Raw genomic sequence first — 24,752 nt, forward strand, 5'->3', positions numbered from 1 at the left:
GTATCTGGTTAAAAATTGTCCTGGCTGATGACAAGTTGTCCTTCATGGACATGCAAAAAATGTTAAGGTCTCCTACTTGTGCTGCAACCTTCTTTATCTGGATATGTCTAGCCCACCATTCTCCCAGTCATTATATTCTCTTCAGAATTGTCTACACTGAAATCTTGGTACTCCTAAATATTTATAAGGATCAGAGAGGAAAATTCAGTGACAGAACAGTGTTGCACCAGGTAGCAAATGAGGTTTATTACCCATGAAGTTTGATCCTCTGGACAGTGAGCTGTGTTGGAGCTGGAATAGAGAATATCATCCTTGACTAAAACAGAGATTGCTCTTAGAATGAAAGAGAGGAACAGGTTCAGATGGATGTAGTTCCGAGTGCAATGAAGTTTTCTAAAAGAGAAATTTAAAAAGAAGCATTTTAGGTTATGAAGCAGAAACTGTTGAACAGACTTCTATTAATTACTCCGTGGATATTTCTTAGCAATACGAACCTTGAGTAAGAGCATATCCTTTCCTTTTCTGTCATTTTGTCAGTGCTGCCTTGCTCTTTTCTTTCATCTCTTACTTCTGTTCAGTATCACAGATTAAAAGATCCCAATGGTATTTCTCTCACATTTTAACATAACTTAATAAACTGCCATAATAAGCTGACAATAAACACAGGCTATTGTATCCTTCTCTGTGTGCACTCATTCCAGTGTTTTTCTTGCAAATACAACTTTGATTATCCTGGATATATTTCAGATGTGTTCTCCCCTATTATTTTCTGGTTTCATTATTTTATTTAACTTCTGTATTTTGCTACAGAGTGACTTTTGATCCTATGATGATGGTGTATGCAGGAGCAATTAGAAATGCATTCAGAACATTTGATCACCCTATCCTTTCTGTCCAATGAATGCAAAACTTCTTTCATGTCTGGTAGCCATGTGAAAGCCTTACAAACAAATGACAGATACAAGATTCCATGTAAGTGAATGAGTGTTCAGGGGAAGCAAGTTAGATGTTGAGGGCTTTTTGCTTAAAATACAGTTCCTTCAAAATTTTCCTGTTTAAAATATTCTTTTTATAGAAAATCCCTAGAAACCAATCTGCTAAGAGGTTTTTGTGGTCACAACCAGCACCTTGAGCTGCACCTGGAAATAGACCAGAAGCCAAGGCATTTTAGCAAGCATGAGCAGTGAAAAAATGAAGATGCAATAGGTGTAATGGCAGTGTGCAGTGGCAACTTACAAGTATTCTTCCAGTTGTGATTTTTATCAAATATAATAATCCATTCTGAAATTACTGAAGCAAGAATAGTTACAGTGAGTGCAAGGAAATAAAGAACAGATCTGCCATGCTAGCCCTGAATTTGGCCTTGAATTCAGCCTAGGCTGAATTTTAAACAGTTGTGAAAAAATGCAGCGATTGCTGAGGCCATGCACATCCTTTGCTGAAATACCACTATTGTGTTGGACTGCATCACGTGTTCCTGTGGAATTCAGAGACACATGCAAGCTGCAAATAGGAGGAAACTATTTTTCTTGAATAACTCATGTAGATGATTAGTTATTCATCCCATTCAGTAGCTCAAATAATAAATGTTGGATATATACAAGGCTGTCAAACCAATATTTTGGAGTTAGTGGGCAGAAATTAATTCTTAATTCAACTCTCTATGTTGGGAGGCCCCAACACTCCCTGCAAATAACAGAGAAAGATTCTCCTTGAAGGGGCATTTAGAAGAACATATGTTGCCTCATGAAAAAAGTCTGGTTTTCCCTGACTCAACTGGAAGACTGGGAAAAAAATATCTCTAGTTGGGTATCTAAATTGAAGTTGAAGGTTTTGAGTACACCTCTTAAATGCTTGATTTGTTACACCTGACTTCTGGTGATGGGTGACATTCAGATGTCTGTAATTCTCTGTATTAAGTGTGGTTTTAGCTTTTAGCAGTTTGAAACTGCAGCAATCTGCATTGGGATCTGCCTGGAATATTTGCTGGTAGGAGTATAACCACGACTGGCTCAATTATTTTCTTTAAAGGTATTCCAAACATAATTATGGGTTATGTGTCTGCTCTGAATGGTTTCTGAAGATTTAGATATTGAGAAAATTTGATGGCAGACTGAAAGTCTTACAGAACTCACCATAGGAATATTTCACGAGAGGAATGAGGCTCTGACAAACAACATGCTGTTATTATGTATTATTTGTACTTCCTTTCTACCAAAACTGTGAAATGCACTTTCTCTGCTTTCTTGGTCCTAAGAGCAGAAAAGCTGTGTGAAGTTCATAATGGAGAATATAAAGATTATTCTGTCTTTATATTGTGATAGTGAAGTGGTACATAAAGGCATGAAGGTGGAGGGATTAAGAAACATTGCAATACTGATAAGATTAGTAAAAAGGTTATTTTAGTTATAGATATAGATATAAAAGTTATTTTACTAGTTGAAGATTGCCTTTAGTCTGAGAAAAGTCACAGAAATTAGGCAAAATCAGCAGGCAGTACTGCCTTTCCTAACATCGCCTAACAAAAACATGACAGACCCAGCATAACTATCCACACCTTTACTACTGTGCTTGGAACTGGTGAGGTTTGTACCTCGAGCACCATGTCCAGTTCTGGGCCCCTCATTTCAAAAAGGATGTTTTTGGGGTGCTGGAGGGTGTCCAGACGAGGGCAATGAACCTGGTGAAGGGTCTAGCAAACATGTCTTGTGCAGAGCAGCTGAGGGAAGTGGGGTTGTTTTGTCTGGAGAAGAGGAGGCTCAGGGGAGCCCTCATTGCTCTCTACAACCACCTGAAAGGAGGGTGCAGCCAGGTGGGAGCTGGTCCCTTCTGCCATGATTCAAGTGAAAGGATGAGAGGAAATGGCCTTTAGCTGCATCAGGGGAGGTTCAGATTAGGTATTAGGCAAAAAATTTTCACTGAAAGACTGGTTAGGCATTGGAATGAGCTGCCCAGGGAGGTAGTGGAGTGAACTGTTCTTGGAATTGTTCAAAAGGTGTTTGGATGCAGAACCTGGGGATATGGTTTAGGAGTGATTATGGCAGTGCTGGATTGATGGCAGGAGTAGATGATCCTGAAGAGATGATCCTCTTTCAACCTTGGTGATTCAGAGATTTGGTGATTCTGGGGTTTACAATTGGACAAATTAGTGATTGCCTTTGATTACAGTACCCCTGGAAACCACTTGGAAGCTTCTGCAAAATGTGGCTGCACTCCTGTATTGTATTTGCTGGGAAGTGTCCTGACAAAGGCAGGAATGATGAATCTGACTCCATGTTCTCAGAAGGCTAATTTATTACTTTATAATCCTATATTTTATTAAAGAATACTATACCACACTATAGTGAAGAATACAGAAAGGATACTTACTGAATGCTAAAAAGATAATAGTGAAAACTCATGACTCTTTCCAGAGTCTCAAAACAGCTTGGCCCCAATTGGCCATTGAGTCAAAACAACTCAGCAGAATCCAATGAAACAATCACCTGTGGGTAAACACTCTCCAAACACATTGCACATGAGCACAACACAGGAGAAGCAAATGAAATAAGAATTGTTTTCCTTTTCTCTGACACTTCTCAGCTTCCCTGGAGAAAAATCCTGGGCAAAGGGATTTTTTTCAGAGAATGTGAATGCCACACTCCTGTCCAGTGGTGAGATCAGCATCCAACCAATTCTCAAGAGCAATTCAAGGGGTTGATTTTAATAACCAAATAGAAAATGCTTTATGTAATCATTCCTAAATTATTCTTCTTTCTTACATGGGCTGTAATGCCTGTAAATTTGTAAAATGCTTTGAAAATTGTTAATATGATCAGTACCAGTAAAATTCTAGTCAGCATTACATTACTGTCAGCCGTTTAGCTGCAAAAAGTGTAAACTCAATGCATTTTCTAAATAGCTGAGCAATCAGATGACAGTTAAAGATGTCTTATCATTGTTAATATTTACTCATGAAAAATACATACCTGAAAAGGCAAAGAATTATACTTCCTGTTGTAAGAGCAATCAGAGATACACTGTGTCCAAGGGTATAAATTGCTTTCACCCTCACATAGAAGTTGACCTGCACAGAAAAATATATATGCAGAAATTACTTACTGATACATCAAATTGTCTGTGAAATGATGTAATTGTCCATTAAATAACTCTGAAAGCTATAGCATGATTTTCATTCTTTGCTCTACAGTACATGATGAGAATGTTATATCTCTATTCCAACACATTTTGCAGGGCAACATCTCAAGACAATTGACTTCAGTAGAAAATTCAGCCTCAGAAACTCAGAATGTAGACACACATTCTGGTACCATTCCAGTTGATTATACCATGTCAATGAGGTCAAATAAAGTATCAGATTCATCAATTTCCATGAACACAATCAAACTGGTAAGAGCAAATCAGTTTGAAAGAATGGATTATCTCTAATAGAGAAAATTTCCCTCAGTCCTTCTGCTCTAGAGTACTTTGTAATGCAGTTATACATGAATTTAATTTTAAAGACATGTTTAAGTCTCATTAATTTCTCATTCTAAATTTTCAAATACTTTATTAAATAGTGACACAAACCCTTTCTTTAGTAAAGTTACTTGCTAAAACTTGGAAAGGAAGTTTTTCAACAGAGGAAAAGCAGGTTGAAATGCAGTCTGCTGATTAACTGCATATATATGCAAACTCACCAGCCACACACTACATTAAGTCCTATTCTGAATAACAACATCAATAAAAATAGGGCTAAATATTTTCAGAATTAAACTGCCTCTCCATTTATACCTACAAGGAAGTAGGTATATGACTAAATGTCATTAGACTGACCTTAGTTTCCACTCAAGTGAAATAAAATATTAAAACAGTGAAGTTTTTTTATTACATTATGAAATTAAAGATTTTAAAAGCAATGTAGAATATGCTACATATAAGAGACAGAATTTCAATATTTAGTGCATATGAGTGCATATGATCATCATTTGCCTTCCCCAATGAGGCTGGCAAAAAGTAGCAAGGAAGCAACACTTGTAAGTAAACTAACCCAGCCAAAGGAATCTCAAATTACTTTAGTGTATTTATTTTTATAGCACTCAAAAGGCCAAGTAAGGAGGTTATTTTAGTAATTCCAGTTCATGATGAAATTAGCTGAACATTCCCTTTGCAATTGTTATAGAGATACAGAAAAGGCAAAATGAAATGTGAAATGAATGAAGACTCTTGCAACTGCTCTGTTGTAGATATGGTTAAAGTAGAAAAATATGGGAAGCAACTGCCATGGATCTTAAGTGTCCAGATTTGATTTCAGGAAAACTCCACTGACTGAGACCCTTGGAACTGGAAATTGAAATTGGTTCCAGAATTCATAAAGGAAGGAAAAAAAGGTGGAAACCCTGCATGAAGTTACTAACAAAGCATCAGTTGTCCAGCCCCAGTGCTGTGACACTGCCTTGAATTTAGCCTCTGGTCATGTCCTCTGAGCTCGGCAGAAACTGTCAGGCTGCTGCACATGAAGTGACTCTGTCACTACGCCCTGCTAGGGAGAGCAGAAGATGTTGTCTTCTGCCAGAAAAAACCACAATATTTCATGTAATGTTTCTGGCATTCTGTTACACACACATGACCCCTACAACAAATAGTCTGGCTAAAATCAAAAGAACCCCGTGTGGTTTTAGCCCAGCAAACAGCTGTCAGCATCAGCAGGACTGAGACTCTCTGCTGGCCATTCCTTGGCCAAAGAGATGAATGGGAAATACCTGCATGGAACTATGTCAGGATTGAAGTTAATCAGCCAAGAGTGCTTGGACATTACCTTAATAATGACCATGCTCATTTTACTCAAGCTAAGCATGAGAAAATAAGAAATAATTACACAGTTGAAATTATTTTATCATATTATAATTATTATCATTATTCTACACTTGAAATGGTGGAAAAGCACACCTTTCCCTTTTTCTCAGACATTTTAGTGGTTTAGTTTTATAAGGGACAGAAATCTTAGATGCTACAAATTTTTCTACTGGTCAAAAATTAACTCTGCGTCTCAAACAATTGCAAAGGTAAGTAAACACTAACCCATTTTTAATCCATTACATCAAAAATTACCATTATTCAAATTCATGTGTTTTGATTTTCCAAAAAAATTTAGATTATTCGAATGCTTTAGATTATTAGCATGAAGTACTTTATCAGACTCAGCACCAAGGATGATGCAATCATACTGCTCCTTACACTTCCTGTATGAACATAAAAGATGTGTCTTAATTTGCCTGTAAGTCCTCTATAAATCCTAGTCACTCCACACAAAAAAGAAAAAAAAAATTAGTAAATGTTCTCAAATTATATGTCAGTTGAAACCAAAAATTCTATAAAGACAAAGAATTAAATTCTACATTGTGCTGTGGCAATTGAAAACCAGGAAATTCATTGGACTAATATTAACTTAGTCACAGATATTAAATATTTGTCATTCATCTGTATTTTAGCTAGCAACCTTTAGAAACAAACTCTTTGTATTTTATTGGTGCAAAAGAAACAGGCAAAGCAATGCCAAATCTGATAGCACAAAAACCAGTGACTTTTATGCACAATGGGATATCTTATTTATTTCTTACTGCTCTGTGTGAACCATAATTACCCATGCCTCAAGTAACATTTAGCTTCAACATCTAAACTTAAAATATAAATGTGCAAGAAAGTCAGGAATAAAATGACTGCAACAAAGGCATGGATTGACCAAAAGAGAATTTGAGAAATTATATTTTCAACATATTTTAATGCAGAATAAATATTATAACCCCTTCAGATTTTATAGCTCTTTTCAAAGGAAAAACTGATTCAAGTCATAGACATGAAACTGAAATCCCATTATGAAATTGAAATGACATGAACTTTTCTGCAGGTCTAACGAAATCAGAACATAGTAATAACAGCTGGCCTCTGCAAAACATTCACATGATTATTTAAGCAATGCTGACTGCAAAACTGGAATCCAACTATTTATTTTTAAACTTCTGAGGAAAACATCAAAATTACAACCACAAAACCAAAGTCATTAGGTGGTTAGGCACAGAAAAAAACTCAGTGGCTTCTGATTTTCAGAAAAAAAATAATGGAAATGTTTACAGGAAGTGTAAATGCTTTCTAAAGAGCTAATCCTAAAATGTTTCCTCTTTTTTTTTGGTGGCTACTTAATGTTAATAGATTTTAAAAGGGCATAAACACCTACACATAAAATGAAATTGGATTAGTTCAAGTTTGCCTAATTTGTCTTAAATAAATTTTTTGAAAAGTCTATTTTTAGGCACACTTGTGTTTTGTTTTCTTAGAAAAGACACCTGCTTGTGCTAATGTTTCCTTTAAATTTAGTTTCGTGTTATTTTTACTAAGTTCAGGAGACAGAATTCTTCTGTTTATTTACAAAATAGCAACAGAAGAGCAGAAACACTTCCTAGGCAAAGCTGTCACCCAGCAGATCTCCCAACCTCAGCCTTGGTTTGGAAGGACCTCTAGGGGTGAGAAGGTACCTCAGTGCTGAAGGAGAAAACACTGGGGAAAGTTAAGGGCTTGGTTCTTTGTCCAAAGGAGTTTTGCTGTTGACTAGAAATCACCCTTAATGTAAAAGAAAAGCCCTCAACTTTTTATTCATTTAATTCAGAAATATACTTTATCATTGCTAAGGAATATAAGACCATTATTATCCCAACTGACGCCTCATTTTGTTTATTCCGTGGACTAATATAATCCTGTAATACTGCATGTAGGAGTTTCCTCTTTACAGACATAATTACTTACAACTGTATTAAAATTTGTGATCCTAAATTTTCATGATTTGTGTGTCAATATTTGAATATTTAATAATATTTGAATATTCATACTCGAAGAACGTATCAGAAAATCTTAAACTGTAAAATGTAAAAGAAGAAGTGGGCCTAGCAAATGAGTTCAGTGCCTTAGAAACACTGAAATGAGCAAATGCAAACAGAAATGGAGTGAGGAACCCTAGTTCTTTCCTTCTGCAAAATTAACTTCAACAAGGCAGTAGCCATTTTTAAAATTTTGTACTTATACAGAAATAAATATAAATTGAGATAAAGAGATGGGTTGTGGAAAATTTAATTTTCTCTTATAGGACACTTCTACACATTTTAAAATTATCTATGTAGAGACGAATAGAATTTACCAAAAGACATGTAATAAAATGGTATTCCTCAGGGTATTTAATAATCTTTATACAAGGAATGGTACTTAATAATCTTTATACAAGTAATTACTGATATCCTTTTCCTGACATTTTTCCTTCAATTCACTTTGAGCCTAAACACCACCCAGAAAAAAGATGAGATCAGCAGTGCCATAAGTATCTCTTAGTAATAGTGGCATCATTAATTTTTATTATGCCAGTCAGAATGTCTTCTTATTCAAAGTTCCCTAACCATAGTGGGAGAGATGACAACTTTAAAAATGCACAACCTTCCACATTTTCCAGTGTAAATGTGTATCAGCAGATGTATCTGTGAATGTGAACACTCATGGACTGGAATTTAGCAGTTCATTAATATTCTGCAGTCAAAGCAAATTCCCTCTGTGCTCTACAAGGGAGAATATCAGCTAATATTCAGTCCTAGTTCTCACTTGAAGTCATGGAAGATTTTGTACTTATTTTAAGGAATAAGTCTCTTAATCACACCTCATGGAAAAATATTAATGAAAAATGCAGCATAACATAAATAAATTTAGGATGACTTACAGGCACAAGGAAACACACTGGTAGATGTGTGCCTTGTGTCAGATTTTGGTGAGAGGCAAAGACTCAATTTAGACTCACTGCAAACAATGCATTATTCCAGAGCAATGATCCATTCCACAGACAGCAGCAATGCATTGTCAGAACTCCAGAAATTCTGGCTGTCCTGAAAGACTCAAGACCCTGACAAGGGGCTCAGATACTTTGGCATGGAGTCAAAAACACTGGTGCTTTCAATTTTAACCTATGGAAACAATTAACTAACTTTGTGCAAAGAGTTACGAGCCACAAAGGTTTGACTACAATGTTAGTGAATTTATCACCAGGTCAAAATGTAGAATTTTGAAGTTTTTAGAATGGGGATTTAGGAGGCAAAATAGAAGAATCTAGGCGTGTCCAGTCTTTCTTTTTCTTTTTTTTAGTTTCCATCTCCTGCTGTGATAGTAGCACTTTTAGATTAGTCTAAAGTAAAGACAAACTGTCTAACATAGATGATAGGTATTAGAAAATCATTGTAAATAATGTACACGAAGTTTTTAGTATAAAAAGATAACACCACCCTAGAAGCAGTCAGTGCGCCATAAACTGACGTGCTGGACAAATCTCAACAAGTTGGAGAAAGAATGTTATAGATAACAGAAAATAAACAACTTTGAGAATGAGAGCTAAGAAATCTTATCTTCTTCTTCAGTCTCAAAGCTAAGAAAAAAGATTTTCTAACACCTCGAGGACATCTTGACACCAAAGACCCCATCAACGCATCGGTTTACTAAAGGCAGCTACAGCCAAGGCTCTGCTCGTGTCACTGCCTGCACTGCCTCAGCTCCCCTGGTCTGGGGAGGTGTTTCTGCTGCTCATCCAGGGTGACGAGAGCACTCCAGGAATTGGGCAAATGGGGCATGCTTCTTCCGTGGATGATTGTGGGGGCCAGGGAAGAGCTTGCTGTGCTCCCCTGGAGAGCCAACCCTGAGCCACAACCTCTGGTGAGGTTGAGCGGAAAGCTCGCCCACCCCCAGAGGCCTTTGCGCTCATATGTTGATTTCTCTCACCCCATTGGCCCTTCCCCTTTGCTCCGCCCCTGCACCCATACCCTATTGGTTCCGCAGTTTTGTCCTGCCCCTCCCTTTTCCCATATAAACCCCTGTTTTCCCCCTTTTCCCTGGCTCCTTGGTGTTCTGGGCCTTGGCACCCTTCACAGAGGGCCCTGCTCTCATAAAGGCTGGTACTCTGTGCAGAGCCAGACAGGGCTCCTGCCTCTTTCTCTGCATTGCCCAGAAGAAGCCACAGCACAACATCGCCCCCAGGGCTGAGAGAAGGATGTGCCTGTACCCCTGAGCCCTTCTCAGGATGCTTTCTCAGGAAGGTCACAGCACCTTTACCATCAGTCCACCACAGCAGATGATGCTTGTACTAAAGGCACAAGCTGCAGCAGTATCAGCACACATAATAGCCCTGAGGATCCTTCTCTCCATAAATTTCTCTTCATATGACACTGCACATTCAAATCACACAAGCCTGATACTTGTATGTAGTGGGGCTTTTGTGTGACCTTATAAATCCTGGGCCTATGATCAGACAAAGCTGTATTAACCGATTCAATCATTATTTTAAATAAAGTGGACACATTTCAGTGCTGTGCATGTGCCAGACATCTTGCTGTATATTAATAATGCTGACACAGATTTTGATACCTTCTGACAAGAGCAAGGACATATCTCCAGCTTGTTCAGTCTAGGTAGAAGATGTCAAAGTATGTCAAGGAAAGACTGCAGTGAGGCTTGAGTTGGGTTAACACACCTTGATGTGTATTTCTAGCATGGTCAGGTCAAGCTTGCTGGTTTTGCTGTTTGCATGTTGTACTGCCATGAGCTCCACAGAAGTATAAAATGGAAAAAAAAGATTCTTATTTGAATACCTAAGATGAACCCAAAACTTGATCTTCAAGGTTAGCAGTAACTAGTTTACTTACTGGAAGCATATAATAGAGGTTTAGATCTACACTTTGATGCCATAACAACATACAAATATTTTGCTCAGACATTATCATGGTTGCACTTTAACCCCAGTGGCAACAAAACATCACCACAACCACTCCCTCCTCCTCCTGCCATGGGATGGGGAGGAAAACTGGGAAGAAGGGAAAACCTGGGCTGGGATAAGGAGAGTGATGCCCAACTCCATTACTCAGCAGCCCCCTGACTGAAGCCCAGCCCATCCCTGAGCAGCAGCTGAGAGCTCCCAGCCCATTCCTCCAGGTTTATATACTGGATATGACATTCTGTGGTGGGGAATGTCCCTCTGTCCAGCTGGGGTCATCTGTCCTGGCCATGTTCCCTCCCAGCTCCTTGTGCACCAGCTTGCTGGCAGAGCCTGGGAAGCTGAGAAGTCATTGACTTAGGCTAAGCACTAATAGCAAAAGCAAAACACCAGTACAATCAAATTATACCAAATAATCAACATTATTCTGACACTAAAATCAAAACAGCCCTGTACCAGCTACTAGGAAGAAAATTAACTCTGTCCCAGCTGAAACCAGGACAGTCCTATTGATCAAACTGATCCCCCCAAAATAATGGCAAGAGCAGTAAAGAGCACTAAGATCTCTAACATAGAATAAACCAAGGGTTTTGTATCGGGCACTTACAGTTGATTTAAAAATGTTAAGCAAATAGTTTCTTTTTATAGAACCTGCTAATATATCATTAACATGGAATAAAAATGGAACAATTTAATTTGAACATAAAATCAATACAAAGTGTGGAAGCATGCAAGATCTTTCAGTGAGGAAATAAGAGGTGACATGTTTATGCTATTTTATAATAAGCTTCCTCATTTCAGTGCATTTTTAAGCATAGCAATTTGGTACCTGTTAACAAATTATTCAGTATTTCCTCACAGATCTATATCATTTAAATCTTCTCGAGAATATTCAAAGCTGCCCAAAATAAATGCATATCTGCAGAGAGATATATGTCTCTGTGTGTGCATATATATATACAATATGTAGAATATGTACAGAAATAAGCCCCCTTCAGATTAAAGTCAGTGTCTTAAAAGACAGAAAAAAAGCCCAAAGGAATAAATACTTAGTTGGAGCTATAATAGAAATTCATTCAGCAGAGAAGATGCAGGCACCAAACTTACACCAAGGACAGTTTCTACTCCTCTAACACTGTCTTCAAAACAAAACATAAAAAAAGAACACTTAGGACTCACTCTCTTCCTTAAAATATTAGTTAATGTAACCTTGAGGACACTTTCATATACTTCATACTCCATATTGCAGAGCATGTTGTTTAGTGACATTTTTATGCCCAGAACATTCAGTATCCAAATATTAGGACTTTATTTTTAGCTCTCATAGTTGAAATATTAGATTTAAAAGAAACCCAACAAACTATACTGATTTATGGTGAGTAAAGGTTTTGGTTTGAGGGGCTACCATTAAGCACCAAGATCTGAATTCAAGAAAACATCTTCTGTGAAAACAAGTAGCTGGTGTAGAACCTCAAATGCCTCCTGAAATCTCACTACTGCATGATGCTTGCATTTTTCTATTTTCTCTATGATTTATATTGTATATATGATATTATATTGATTGTATGTTTGCCAATAATTTTCCAGTACCTGCTTTCCACATCCCTCTCCTGATTTTCATCCTCACACTTTTATAATTTGCTTTTTTTCAAGGCTTTTGCAAATGTTGCTGCTATATCCTATTTCAAGTTGTCTAGGTTAATTCCTGCAAGTATATTCAATTTGCATTTCATTCACCTCCTTCAGCTTACTAATGAATATGTCAAACAAGAACTGCTTTTCTATTATATTAGTTAATCTTCTAACTGTTTTTCACTACTTGAAATATTATATTTTGTTAATTTCCATTTTTATGTTTTGACCCATTTTCACACCACATGGCAATTCCTGGGTTGAGTGACAATGTTTTAAGTGGCTGTTTTAGCAGTAATACATGTGTGTTCCCAAGCTGTCAGATAACACAGATGTTTTAGAATTTGACTTCATAAAATTTGGGAAAACAATATATTCTCTCAATTTTTTTCTATTTTCAACTACAGTGTATGGTTGGGCTTTTAAATACAGAAAAAAATGCCAAAACCTTCTTTGCTTAGCTGGAATGCCAGTGCATCTCTGCAAGCCAGACAGAACTGATCTGCTACAGCTATTCCACACATGCTAAAATCCAGGGAAAAAACCCAACTGGCCCTCATGAGAGGGCTTAATCCATTTTGGGTAACAAGAATTTTACTGACACTATGAGCTCACCCTTGTAAACAAACTCTTGATCTGTTAGCCTCAGCAGGAAAACAGAAAATGCATAAAACATGCTGGTAAAAACCCTTCCCTCAACAAAAAGAGATAGTATCTGCAAAGTGGACAAATTCAGTTTTCTATGCATAGTGCATTTAGGATACCTTGATAGCTTTCTGAATAACTTACGACTGCTTGCACAATTTCAAGTCCAATATAAATCTGCAAATAACTCCAGTGACCTAAATCAATTCTATTTTACTTATAACTTTAACACATAGAATCAACCAAGTGGTGCATGTAATAGTAACAGACTATAGCAGATTAGGTTTTGAGATAACTTTCTAAAGATATTCTTTTGAAATAACAAACTTCTAGAAATAACACAATACAAAACATATGGTGCACCAGCTGAGTAGCACTGCAGTGTTAGATATACAGATGCTTCACTGCAATTACCAACTGTTTATAGCCTTGAGTTTCAAACAGTTACTGGGTTCTACATTCCTGATTTTATCTCATTAGACAACTGCAATCCAAGTGTATTGCAACCAATGCTACGAAAAATGACTACAGATCTTCATTAAATCTCATTTTTATTCAGTCTGAGTAAAATGGGATTTATTTAGAAGCAAAATATATCTTGATAGCTCTACTGAACACCATCATCTAAATGAATAGAAGTATTTTTCCTACCTTATAGTCGTCTTCGTAGTCATTGTAACCACAAGTACTTAAGATGTCAGGAAATATATCCGACCATCCATTACTCGTACAATTTTTGCTAATGTTTCCTGTAAAGCAAAATTAGAGAGTTGAAATCAGAAAGATTCAAAACTCTCCTTATCAATGACTCCTTAGACAATCTGTGTCATTAGCTGGTCACAACCTAGCTCTTTTTCCTTTGTTTCCTAGGACTCAACCCAGCCATTTCCTCTCACGTGGTTTTCATTCATATTCCTTTGGCTTTTAGTCCTGCTTGGAGTTGCCTTTGCACTACAGACAACCAGAAGTAAACCCAAGACTTTTCCTTTGGTATAGCAGCTATTTCTGTTACACATCTGCAAAAGCCTAAACTGTTCTGCTGTTTTATTTAAAATATTCAGAAAGGAGCCATACACTTCACTCTGTAAAGGGGCTATTTGTAGGTAAAGTAATTTGAAAGAAAAGTAATTTCAGTGAGAGTTGTTCTAACCTCTTATTTAAGGCTTTTGAGAAGCCAATACCAAGGAATCTACTGAACACTTACAAAAGCTCTTAGACATTAAGGTGATCACTTACTGCTACAGCAAATGTTGGTAAGTTTGGTAATGAAATTCAAAGGACAAATTATGTCAAAGACTGAAGAATGAGGTAAAGATGCATGCTGAATGTCATTCTTTGAACCAGTATTGAAACAATGTAGTACAGGGAATGTACAGGATGTGTGGAAGTATGGCTGGAAAGGAATTTGAACATATATTAATTTCAGAAAGTTTCTGTTTGGCGCTGACAGAAAAAGTTGACTCTTTCCTCAGACGAAGTCACACAGATCACATGGGGGCAACCCATGATTCTACTTCTTAATCTAATTAAAATGAATTGATTTTCATGCAATATGGAACAACTTCAAGAGGGCAAAGCAGAAAAGCCTGATGTTAGACTAAAAAAATAGTCATGACATTTCTTGTAACCTACTGTTACAATGTTAATTTGTACCCAACTTCCCCTCACATTTCTTAGAGCAATTTCTATATCTATGATACTCGAAATCTATAATAATATACTGCCTTTTTTTGGAGTTTATCACTGGTCTATAATTGAATTAAAGATTCCTGGTTTTCACCACAGAAAAATAAATTTATGTGCCATAGGTCAGTGTTGGTCAAGAATAACCAAACTTGTTTATATACACTCCAAACTGGAGCTTTTGTGATCTTTATTTTGTTGATTGGTTACTGGAATTTCTTCTTTGTATACAGCCTTCAGTGGAAAGTTGTAAATATCCCATAAGGGTTCACCAGCCAACAACCAAATCTTTCCAGCTAATAAAAGGCCCTGACCCGAACCCACAGTCTCCTCAAAGAACGGGACCACTTTTGCCATTTGGCATAGGAATGAAATTTTTAGAAGAAAATGTCACCTATTTATACACTATGAAGAGTCTTCACTTTAAAAGTACATCAAGATTCTCTGACCAGGCAGAGCAGAGGAATGTGTTAACAGAACCACAATTGCGTCAAAGCCAGTTTTGCAAGAAATGCTCAATGTACTCAAGACACTGAAGTATTTTCTACTTCAAATACTGCAATACCTTCTAACCTAAAGAGAGTTGGGCAATGTTCTATGGAAGGCAATATTTATTTCTACACCATCTTTTCATGCAATTAAGTATTTCAGATGCCAACCTTATTTAAAACCTTTAACTTGACACATACATTTGAATAAAAACTTTACAGAATAACTTTCTGAGACTAATAAACTTGTAAAATACAGGAAAAACATTATAGGATAATATGATTGCTTTTACAGTAATAATTCTTTTAATCAAAAATTACTAATATTCAATTCAGAATTAATCTTGCGGTATGCTTAAACTATAACAGAGCACCACAGAAGAAATTTAGAGCCAGCTCTCCAAAAATTCTAAAGATGAGAAGAAAACTACTTTTTTAAATTCACAATTTAAATTGGGAAGTCTTTTAAGAAACTGATGGCATTTAAAAGCCTACTTGAGGTTTGGAATATTTGCGTAAAAATAAGGTAGTCTAGATCATCTTGAAGTAGAATTTTAACTGCTCCTAAACACTAAAAGCTAAAACATACATCTCACAAATCTGGCTAAATAAAAAGAGTGAAATTTCTTGTTTGAAGGTATTTTCATAATTTTCCACCATAAGAACGAAGTTAATTTTTATTGTGCTGTGTATGAATGAAATAAACTACATATGCCTAAGCATAATCAACTTATGAAAGTACCAAGATGCTTAGTTAGCTCTTAATTGAATCAATCATGCAAAATGTTTGTTGTCTTCCTTCTCTGAAATTTTAAAAGACAAGGCTTAATAAACACTCCCTTCTCTGAAATTTTAGAAAGACAAGGTTTAAAAAACACTCTTAATTGAACAGGAACCTCTAAAAATCAACCCTGTTAGTTCCACAAGCAGGAAGTAAACAGGTAGCTATGAAAAAAAGCTGGATAAGGGAAAACTATAGCAAACTATAAAACGAAGAAATATTTCAGTCTTGCTGACACCATGGTGAAGTGAGATAGGGTTGCAATGCACTGTGAAGGTTTCAGACTTAAATATTTATTGCAGTTGTTTTATAGCAAAATTAAAATGTTGTTGTAATATAACTAAAGTTTGTGAAATAAACTCCAGAGAGAACATGCATGCTCTAGCTTTTGGCAAATAGACAGAAGCAGTGTGATTTAATTCAGATTTTGAATTTTTGATATTTATTAGTTTGCCTTGTCTCATGACAACACTTTATTATCTTTGTTTGAGTAATTTGAAAACTTTTATAGATTTCACAACATTTAGCGACGATTACACATACTTTCCCCTTTACAAATTGTTTAGACTATCCATGATAAACTAATCAAGATTCACCAGTTCCAGGAATGAAAACCTTTGCTCATCTGTAGATTGTTTTACTTATCTATTTTTTACTGGAACAAGATTTTTCAACAGTTTTGAGTCTAAAGGTATTTTAGTCGTACCCCAAATTAGCCTCTAAGTTAAAAAGTAGCATTAGGGGGACACCAATCCCTCCTCCCCTCCCCCCCAAAAAAGAATTACAAAACTGGTAACTTTTTCATCTTTCACCAGCTTTGTATGACAATGGTTTCCCACCTGAGCAGTGGGGATAAGGTTTTTCCAGCAGCATTTTGATATACATGTGAAATACTCTGTGTGCATCATCTATTTTCAAAACCCCACTCAAATGCCACAGGGCAAAATATGGTGTATTGACAAGATGGTGCAGAAGATGGGAGACTTAAACCAGTTAAATGTTTCAGCAGCCTGAGACACTGATGAGCTCTTTTCAAGTTCCATTAAAAAGGAGAATAAAAGGTTTCATAATAACTACCTTAAATTGCAATAGCAGTAATTTTTAGGTATTATCTGTTAATGTGGGCTCTTTATTCTCATATGGCAAGGCAGAGCTCCCCTCCTGAGACACAGAGGGAACAACCTACATGTGGCCTGCTGGCAACTGTTAGAGATGTCAGTCAGGCTCAGCTGCCTTAGTAATTAACAAAATAGGTCAAAAAAGAGCAAGCAATGTCAGCAGCTTTGGTGAGTCTCACTGAATCAGAAATACACTTAGTATCTAACTCAAAGAACACCAAAAAGAACACAAAGATGATAATTTGGTCTTTTCACGGTGTACCCTGAACAGCTCTGACAAGAATTTTTAATCTACAAAGAAAATTAAACCCTCAAATAAACCATTCTTAGCACATTATATTACAGAATACCAGAGAGAAGCCAGTAAAAATACACCTTAAAATAAAATACCTGGTTTTCCAGAAAAAAGGCTGAATACTTTTGGGCAAGGGACAGTGACAGTCTCTCCAATCTTTGCAGGACGCCAACAGGTGATGTTATCCCAAACTCCAACACATCCTGAAACAAAACCAGAATTAACAGCCTTGAAAGCTGGGTTTATTTATGAAGACCTGGTGAAAGCTTTGGACAAGTGGTTCAAAAATATTAGACTCTTTCAAGAAAGCTGAAAAAATTATATTTTCCATGAAAGCTTTAAAGGAATCATAATAGTCTGCTGATTAACCAGCCAATTTTGAGGTCAGTTAATACATTGGTTGCAGAATGTCTCATTAAAACAATGTCATTGTGATGTGAGGATGCTAAGAAAAAAAGTAAGAAAGATTAAAAAGTAACTCCTGAGCATTGATATGGATTATTAAGAATTGTAAAGTTTTGAGAATTTCCTAATCACAGTTAAAATGGAGTTTTCTATCAAGCAGACTGAACATCACAAATAAATATGCAAGAAGGTTATTGGACTCAGCACCACATATGACAGGCAGGCATTATGATTAGAGATGGAACAATAGGCATGGATTTACAGAATAATCTCTCAAACTATAAACCAGACATTTGAACAAAGAATGTTTCTATTCATTGGTTTCAGGAAGGGCAGGGGGGCTTCAAATTTCATAGATATATTTTATAGTGGCAATAAATGCTTGTTACAATTAGAAAGCAACTCACTACAGCTTTGCCCATGTTGATATCCATATCAATGGGGCTCAAAGGCTGTATCTTGTGAATGAGTGAAAATCTTCCTATGGGTGCTCAGGCATTTGGCTCAATCATGCCCTGTTTAAAGGTGTCTGTTTATAATGCATTCCTTCCAAGCTAAGCAAAAAGCTATGAAAGTTTTTCAACACAAGCCTTGCAAGGACAAAGAAGTAAGGAAATGTTACTCATATTATCTCAGTTCAAGTTATTAAAAAAAAAAAAGGAATCATGCAAAATTCTTGACATTTATGTCTTCAGATAGGGCAATTAAAATTTTTAGTTTGTAATTAATTTTAAAGATGTTAAAGACAAAAATCAAACTATTATCCCACTGGTGTTATATCCATAAGATTATTAGCAGTATAAGGGACAGTTTGTTCCTTTCAGTAGAGAACATAAAACTTGGATTGGGAACTGCCTCACAGCCATATTATTCTTCAGAATATTTACAGTATTAGCAATTCATTATTAATTTATTCTATGTTAGTGAGGTCATGCCCAAAATCACGCCACATGAGTTAAATGAAACTTGAAAAGGAATATTTAGAAGTTCTATATTTGTATAAAAACTTTTTAGTGCAATTAAACTTGGACAAGCTTGTGTTGACTTAAAATATGCAGCATCCTGCATTCAAAGTTTAAGTTACTTTCAAAGCACAAGTAAACTAGGGAACCAAAGAATGTGTAACAGGACCAGCAGCTGGATTTGTCCCAGGGCTGTGTCCTGGCTGCAGCACGAAGGAAAGGCAGTGGCACAGTGTTCCCATGGGCCTTGCTTTCCTTTGGAAACATCATCCAAGTGTGGTAGCTGTGAGGGAGCCTCTGAGTGGCACAAGAACAAGGCCTGGAGATGATAAATGAAGATGAGAGGAGGATTATGGGAGAAATTCTGCATTTGATCACCAATTCCACAGCGTCCTCTTTATGCAGTTTCCCAAGGAAGTGCAATTCTCCAGAGGATTCACTTGCTTATAGGGATTGGGTCTTTTTTCACTCCTCTTAAGATTGTACAGTTCTAATTGCAGCATCTGTTCTATATTCAGAAAGATTATGCCAAAAATCAGGGATTACTAAAGGGAATACTTCACAAAGTTTATCTCTGTGAGTAGATAATGCAATGCCTTATCCTCCACTGCCCTGTGTGCTGCATCAGCCTCTCTTGGCATTACCAACAGTATCCCTGAGAGATCTCTGATGGTGGCTTGGCCATCTGTACACAATTTCAGAGGTTTACACTGAGCAGGTCACCTTCAGAGCCTTTGAAATGGAATTTCAACATGCTTAAGTCCTTCCTGAGTTGCAGTTCTGGGTCAAAATCCAGCCCAAATCTCTATGATGCAGCACCAGAGCTTACTCAAACTAAAAGAATGTTTACCTGAACCAATTCAGGTCATGCTTCCTCCCCAATTGATTTTAAGCCAAAACCAACATCAATAACACGACATACAAGTAATCAGAAAGACAAAGAAACTATTTTCTTCATCTGCCAGCACTCAGAACTACAGTGACAAAATGAAACTCTTTTGGCTTTGATTGATGGACTGCCTGAGCCAGCATAAACAAGCCCTGCAGTACACAAGAATAATTATCATCTTGTAAGACCTCAGACATTTTTATTTCAATCCCATTTCCACTAACAGTGAGAGCTGAGATGAGTCATGAAGCTGTTCATGCACCCCCATGGAAGCTGATGACTTTCTCAAATTTTCCCTTTTGTCTAATCCACCCTGTAAGATGGTGGGTTTATTACAGTAATCTGCAAGCAGCTCAAAGGACTTTGTAAATTTTTTCTATGCTACTGTACATTGACTGGGCTAAGGTTTTGCCAAACAGGCATGGACTTCTGAGCTCCATTGCTGTGTTTTCCACAGAAAACACGTTAAAATCTTATTCAAGCCTCAGTTGCATGGAATATTATATTGAAAAATTGAAGTTCAAGTCCTATTCCTACCAAAATTAATCAACACAATTTGTATCAAATCTCAAAGCTTGCTGCAAGGAACTCAGTATACAAGTTTTTGCTGTTCAAAACATCACAAGTCACTTATGGTTTCTGAAATATGGCTTTTTTTCTTTATGTTTCCTCAGTATTTTAGGACTTTACAGGCATCTATGGCTCAGGAGAGAATGGTAGTGTTTCAGATTCCTCAAATCAAATGGATGAAGTAATACCAAAGATGTATTTCCTGCATGTAGACTACATTCAAATGCATCAGAAATCATGGGAGTGAAACTGAAATGGCTGTCACCAGAACTCCAAGAATATTAAGCTTCAATTTATGATTATCTACAGGCTTATTGATAATGGTACAAGACATCTGAGAAAACTGCTGAAATGTCCTGGAGGCATTTACAGTCACTGAATGACTACAGTGGGCATCTGAATCTAGTCTGAATGCTGAAATGGCATTACTGGTGTAATTACTGCTAGAATTACAACTGGTAAACAGCAATGCATCTTCTGGGCTTTCCAATCACACCTTTCCTCATTGCCCCCTTCTTCCAATTACTACAGATTTTTAACAATAGTGCATTCATTTATCTTCTTTTTCTCTTAGGAAAACATCCCTTATGCAGAGGTGGGATACAATTAACTTGACTTCATCTTAAAACACATGAAATTAGGCCAGGTTAATTGCTCCCAATGGTTGCCTGCCTCTTTCCAGTGACCACAAAGCAGTCTGTGGTGCTTTAAATACCACAATGTTGGGACATGAAGGTGTGGTAAATGCTGTGTTAAATGTTTCTATTTCCCTACATAGAATATCTAACTTGATCAAACTTTGTATTCTCCTCTCAACTCACTCTCTATAACTCTCTGTCCAGCCATTAATTCATTCAGTGTTAGGATTTCTGGACTGTCATCCATCAGTGCATCACTCATAAAATCATTCTAAATTATCATTTTCTGGAAATTTTACCCATCTCTCTCATATGTAGGCCTGCTTTCTACTGTCTCTGAAGGATATTGATCAAGTCAGATAAAAAATATTCATATTTTTGGTTTAAATAAGGTCTTACATGTTCTGGTAAGTACCAGTAAAATTATACTTTCTATAGCTAGCTTTCTATTTCTTTCTACAATTCACTTTTAAGGCAATACTTTAATTGCTCCAATGTTTATTTCATGTAATGTCTATAATTTTTATTTAATACTATTTTAAAGTATTCTAAGTACCAGATGTACTTTAGTGTACATCTTTTTTATTCTTTTATGCTCATTTTTGGATTTAGTCTCTATGTTTTCAGTGTGCTTCAATAAATTCTCAAGCATTGATTGTTTTTTCCTTTTACTTTGATGTGCATGCATAAAAAATCAGTCCAGCTTAGATCTGTGTTAGCTCCTCTTTTCCTCTATGTCTACTATTATATTCTTCAGCTTTTTCTTTAACTATTGGGCTGGTTCTGGCTGGGATAGAGTTAATTTTCTTCACAATTGCTAACACAGAGCCGGTTTGGAACAGTGCTGAACAGTGGGTTTTTGCTTCCCCTATCTAACTGTTCTTATCTCAACATAAAGGTTTTCCAGCTTTTACCTTCCCAATTCTCTCCCCAGTCCTGCTGTTGGGGAGTGAGCGAGGATCTGTGCAGGGCTGAGTTGATCTCTGGGTTTAAGCCATTAACAACTCTTAGCAAAACTAGCAAAGGCAAAAAGAGAAAAGGTTCTTCATCCCTGATTCTGTGGTGTCTAGAAGAACATTCCTGCAGCCTGCATAGAACAATCCCTTTTCAATGTCTTCATTTGCACCATTTATTTCTCTGATGCGTCATTCACAGAATATCCAAGCAAACAACCAAACTTCCCTGAAATCCTTTGCTCAGTGACTTGCCCAAAAGTCTCTTCTCCTGTTCCTCCAGAGGACACTGCAGATGCTATTGTTAGCTAGTTTCAATGAGATCACTTACTTTATTTGAATGTTTGGTCTTTAATGCTTGTCATGCATTTGCAGGTAGTTCATAATTAAAGGAAACATAACAGACTATAAACTACATTTTTGTTTCCCATTTTCTTCAGCTTACATAAGTGCAGCCACCCCATGCATCATCCTGCTTTTTGAGATCCAGTCTTTGAGCAACAAATTCACTTACCTACATGTGCTTCTTTGTCTATAAAAACTTAAAACACTGGGGCTTGTGCTGGAAAATTTTGTTTATAGACACATTTTATAAATATGTAACCACTAGGTGGCACTTTGTATTTGGATTTTAAAATTGTCACTTCCAAGAGAGGTTTAGCATTTTTCAAAACTGTCTAGGCGTGCATAAAACATGAAAAAACAACAGAGTGCTTTGAAAATGAGTCAGAAAGTCGACAGCTAGCCTAGGGTTTATTTTTCAATGTTTTGATTTTTGTAGTTAACTTGGCAGAGCAGGAGCCATCTCACCTCTTATGGGCAATGATTTCTGGACTGCAGGTCTGTATGCCACAGCATGGAACTTGGGTCGCATGGGAACTATGAACATATATGGACTGACATTCCTTCTGCATTTTCACACAAGTGATAAAAAAGAAATGAAAAGGAGGTGCTGCACAAGCTGGGAGCAAAGCAGAACTGCTCAGAGAGGGAATAGGAATGAGACAGTCCCAAAAAAGGCTGCCCCACTGAGGGTATTTCCCACCTGCTTTTGGCAGGGCTCTGAGAGCAGGAGCAGGCTGTGCTGGCCCTGCCTTCATCCTCCTCAGAGCCTGTGCCTTCCTCTCCCTGCCCTGCCCTGGGGCCCTGCCCAGCCATGCCAGGGCTCTGCCCAGCCCTGGTGCCCTGTGCTGGGCCCTGACCCCCTCTGCAGGCTGATGTCCCTGTCCCAGGGAGGTGACACCTGCCTGGGGACACCTGCCTGGACCTGGGGTAGGACCGGCCAGACCCTGCCTGCCCAAAGCCCCTTGAGTGGAGCTGCCTGCCTGCTGTCCTGTGGCAGTACAAACTCTGGCTGCAGTGGGGTCTAGAAACAGCTCCAATTACTCAGAAACATGGAGGAAAAGCCAATGGAAAAACTTCTAATTTCCAGTCAACAAACACTACTTGTAGACAGCAAACAGACATTTGAAATTCTACAGTATACATTAGATTTCACTAGTTTAAATAGAATGGTGAAACCAGTAGGGTTTATCTCATATTAACCTAAAATATTTGAAGTTCATAGGTTCTTCAAAAGCCAGTTCTAGTACCAGGAATGGCAAAAATACTGTATCCAAGATTTCTAAGGGATTTCTGGATTTTCATTAAATTAAACACTTCAGAAGAAATGTCTTGTTATCCTTTTGAAAAACAGTTTCCCTTTAGACAATCAAAAATCTATTGGCCAGTTTTACACTTAATGTAATTTATGTATTTTTAGGGTTCTGTGGGGAAATATGGAAGCTGCCAGCCAAAACTTTGAAATAAATCCCCCCCAAAAAAGAAACCAAACTTTCGTCGAAATTTTTTGGGTAAATCCTGCTTTCCAATTACTCAAAATGTCCTATGGAGACAAGAGCATTTATTTTTGAATGACTGAACATCATGCTAATCTTACCATAAGAACATTATTTTCTATTCTTGTGCAAATATATTAATGTGTGTACAGTCAAAGCTGTAAGAGGTACCCTCATCTTTATGTTGCCCCAATTCTGACATGCTGTACATTCTTGAAAATTACCATTAAAAATTAATCTCCTGTTCATATAAATCCCACCACAAAATATTAACAGTCTCTGTTAAGAAGTGGACCATATATTTCTACTAGTATGCATTATGTCTAACCCATGTGCTATTTGTTGCATTAGCTGAAGCTTTTTCAGTGTTTTGGAACCCAAAATTCCTTCCTTGTGGTATTTCAGCTTTGGATGCCATAGACAATAAACTGCCATGGCCACAGCTGACTTTATCAGGACTGAAGTGCAAGATTATGTTGGACAGTATTTCCTTCAGAATCTTCTGGAAAACACAATAAATTCACTTATGGATGTGCATTTTCCTTCTTCAGGGCTACAAATGCCATATACTAATGTCTACTGGCAAATTTCTATTTACAATTTGGGTAGAGCAGAAATTTCAGATCTTCAAAATCATTGTGGGCACCTGGTGCTTCTCTTCTTCCCAAAAGGGTTTGTTATTGTCACTCTTAGTAAATTTTACTGTGTGAGATTTTTGACTGAGGCTGATCAGGATGTTTTCTTGGTCTTCACCATTTTATTTACAGTTAGTTACTTTCCAGTAGGCAACTCATTTCATTCAAGGCTCTTTCTCACCCAGCCTCCTTAAAAGACAGAGCTCTGCCTCTCTTCTGCCCTCAAATATTTAAGTACAGCTTCCACAAAGCCCAGACATTGTCAATACCATAAGGGTAAGTTTTATGTGGTGTCATTAATGATGACACTTCAATCACTGAAAGCCAAAACATAAAAATATCCAAAGCAGCCCCTTTAGCTTCCTTCATTAAAAAAAAAAAAAGTGTGAACTAAAAAGTAGCAACATATCTGTACTACACCTGGAAAAGCAGCAGCACAGAGATTTAAGAAA

At 37.0% G+C, this 24,752-nt stretch overlaps 1 protein-coding gene across 2 annotated transcripts in view; it reads right to left on the reverse strand.

The window, feature by feature from the left end:
- The window catches only part of VIPR2 (vasoactive intestinal peptide receptor 2), a 51,715-nt gene that overhangs the window by 19,242 nt on the left and 7,721 nt on the right, over window positions 1–24,752 (reverse strand). For both annotated transcript variants that reach the window (XM_071428617.1, XM_071428616.1), the window contains exons 3-6: window positions 17,506–17,613; window positions 13,697–13,794; window positions 3,969–4,066; window positions 252–393 (exon numbers count right to left, since the gene is read on the reverse strand). In XM_071428617.1, coding sequence (XP_071284718.1) covers window positions 252–393; window positions 3,969–4,066; window positions 13,697–13,794; window positions 17,506–17,613 — 446 coding nt within the window. The remainder of the gene's footprint in view (window positions 1–251; window positions 394–3,968; window positions 4,067–13,696; window positions 13,795–17,505; window positions 17,614–24,752) is intronic.

The sequence above is a fragment of the Agelaius tricolor genome, unplaced genomic scaffold, assembly GCF_023055355.1.
Source record: "Agelaius tricolor isolate 1412-34295 unplaced genomic scaffold, bAgeTri1.0.p SCAF_6, whole genome shotgun sequence".
Taxonomy (NCBI): domain Eukaryota; kingdom Metazoa; phylum Chordata; class Aves; order Passeriformes; family Icteridae; genus Agelaius; species Agelaius tricolor.